Source organism: Corvus brachyrhynchos, unplaced genomic scaffold, assembly GCF_000691975.1.
Source record: "Corvus brachyrhynchos isolate BGI_N302 unplaced genomic scaffold, ASM69197v1 scaffold34, whole genome shotgun sequence".
NCBI classification, from domain to species: domain Eukaryota; kingdom Metazoa; phylum Chordata; class Aves; order Passeriformes; family Corvidae; genus Corvus; species Corvus brachyrhynchos.
In genome coordinates this window covers 5286628-5288034 of record NW_008238126.1, presented here as the reverse complement: position 1 = coordinate 5288034, position 1407 = coordinate 5286628, and the positions used below count along the sequence as shown (strand labels likewise).

Genomic DNA, 1407 nt, shown 5'->3' with positions numbered 1-1407 from the left:
GAGTATTATGTTTCAGATGATAAAGTGTCTCCAAGATCTGTGTGATGGCCAGAGGAGTGAGGCTCACAGCAAACCACTCCAACCAAGGCAATCCATCACTCTGGCTTTCCTTATCAGCTGTCACTGGCCTCATTGCACAAGCTGGTGTTCTGGAGGCACAGGCTCTGTCCACCCCGTGGCTCACCTTTTGAAGTCAGCCTGTTGTTTTGCAAATTGAGAGTTTCCAGTCTATAAAGACGAGCAAGCTCTTCTGGAAAGATTTCTTCTATCTGATTATTCTAAGAAAATGGAGAGTATTAATCATCAGCAAAGTAATCCAAGAAGGATCCCAGTAAACCCAGACTGTGAACTTAAATAAAATCTGGAAGTGAACCCACCATGTCAAATCCTTGTCAAGACTTCTCTCAGTAATGATCCAAACTCAGATCTCAAACCGAAAACATCCAAACCCAGCAGCATTTGAAAGACTGACTCCTGCTCATCTCCAGGATGCACCAAAGAGTGTGATTATGCCTGGCAAGGCCCACAATCCATCTGCCACAGCCAAACCTTGTAGCTGCAGCAAGGCATTTGCTACAAGGTTGGCATGGTGGATTTCCAAGTTTATGGCTTCTGTTATTCATGGGTTGTTTTAAAAGCCACTTGTTATGGATAGGAAGCATTAAACTGGGTTCACTTTCACTGGCTGTGCTGTCAGGGGTGACTGCCATCAGATTTTCATTAACATGCTGACTAACATTCTGACCATTAATGAGTGGTTCTAGTTTTAGCATCCAGGGGACCAGTCAAGGACCCACTGTGCTGGAAGCCAGGCCAGTGCACAGAAGGTGGCAGCTGCAGCTCCAAAAAGCTTCCTTTCTTTTGGCAGCAGAGGCAGGAGCCATGGCTAGCACACGCCTGGGACAGATCTGCTGAGGAAGGTGCCAGCTTCCATTACAGTTTTTCTAAATGAAAAGCTCTAAACAAAATCTGCGTTTCATCCATTGAACAGAATTGACAGATGGGAGCAATAAAGCAAAAGCAGTTGGTGAAGGGCCAGGCATTGGAAACCGGAACTACTGCCACTGCTCCAAGGAGGCACGGCCACAGGACTGCTATGCTCTAGCCCTTCTGGTTAGAAGCACTGCCCTTTCCCTGTCAGAGCACTGGCAGGGAAAGGACACCTGCCCAAATGCTGGTCACAGGGATCAATTAACTAACAGCAGAGCATGGAAACATGCTGACAGTCTAGGACCTCCCAATTCTTCTTCCTGAAGCTCATATCTCACATCTTACTTGTCCTTTTCATGAGAAAACATGAGGTGTGTGGAGCGGGACCATTGCATGACATCAGTGTCTTGGCCACAGGCAGCCCAGCACCAGGCAGTGCCACTTCGGGTGATGGGTGGCAATGGCCAGCTCATTCCT

General features: G+C 47.5%; 1 protein-coding gene across 1 annotated transcript in view; it reads right to left on the bottom strand.

The window, feature by feature from the left end:
- The window catches only part of PODN (podocan), a 31345-nt gene that overhangs the window by 19960 nt on the left and 9978 nt on the right, over window positions 1-1407 (bottom strand). Inside the window, exon 2 of the mRNA XM_008633093.2 lies at window positions 185-278. Coding sequence (XP_008631315.1) covers window positions 185-278 — 94 coding nt within the window. The remainder of the gene's footprint in view (window positions 1-184; window positions 279-1407) is intronic.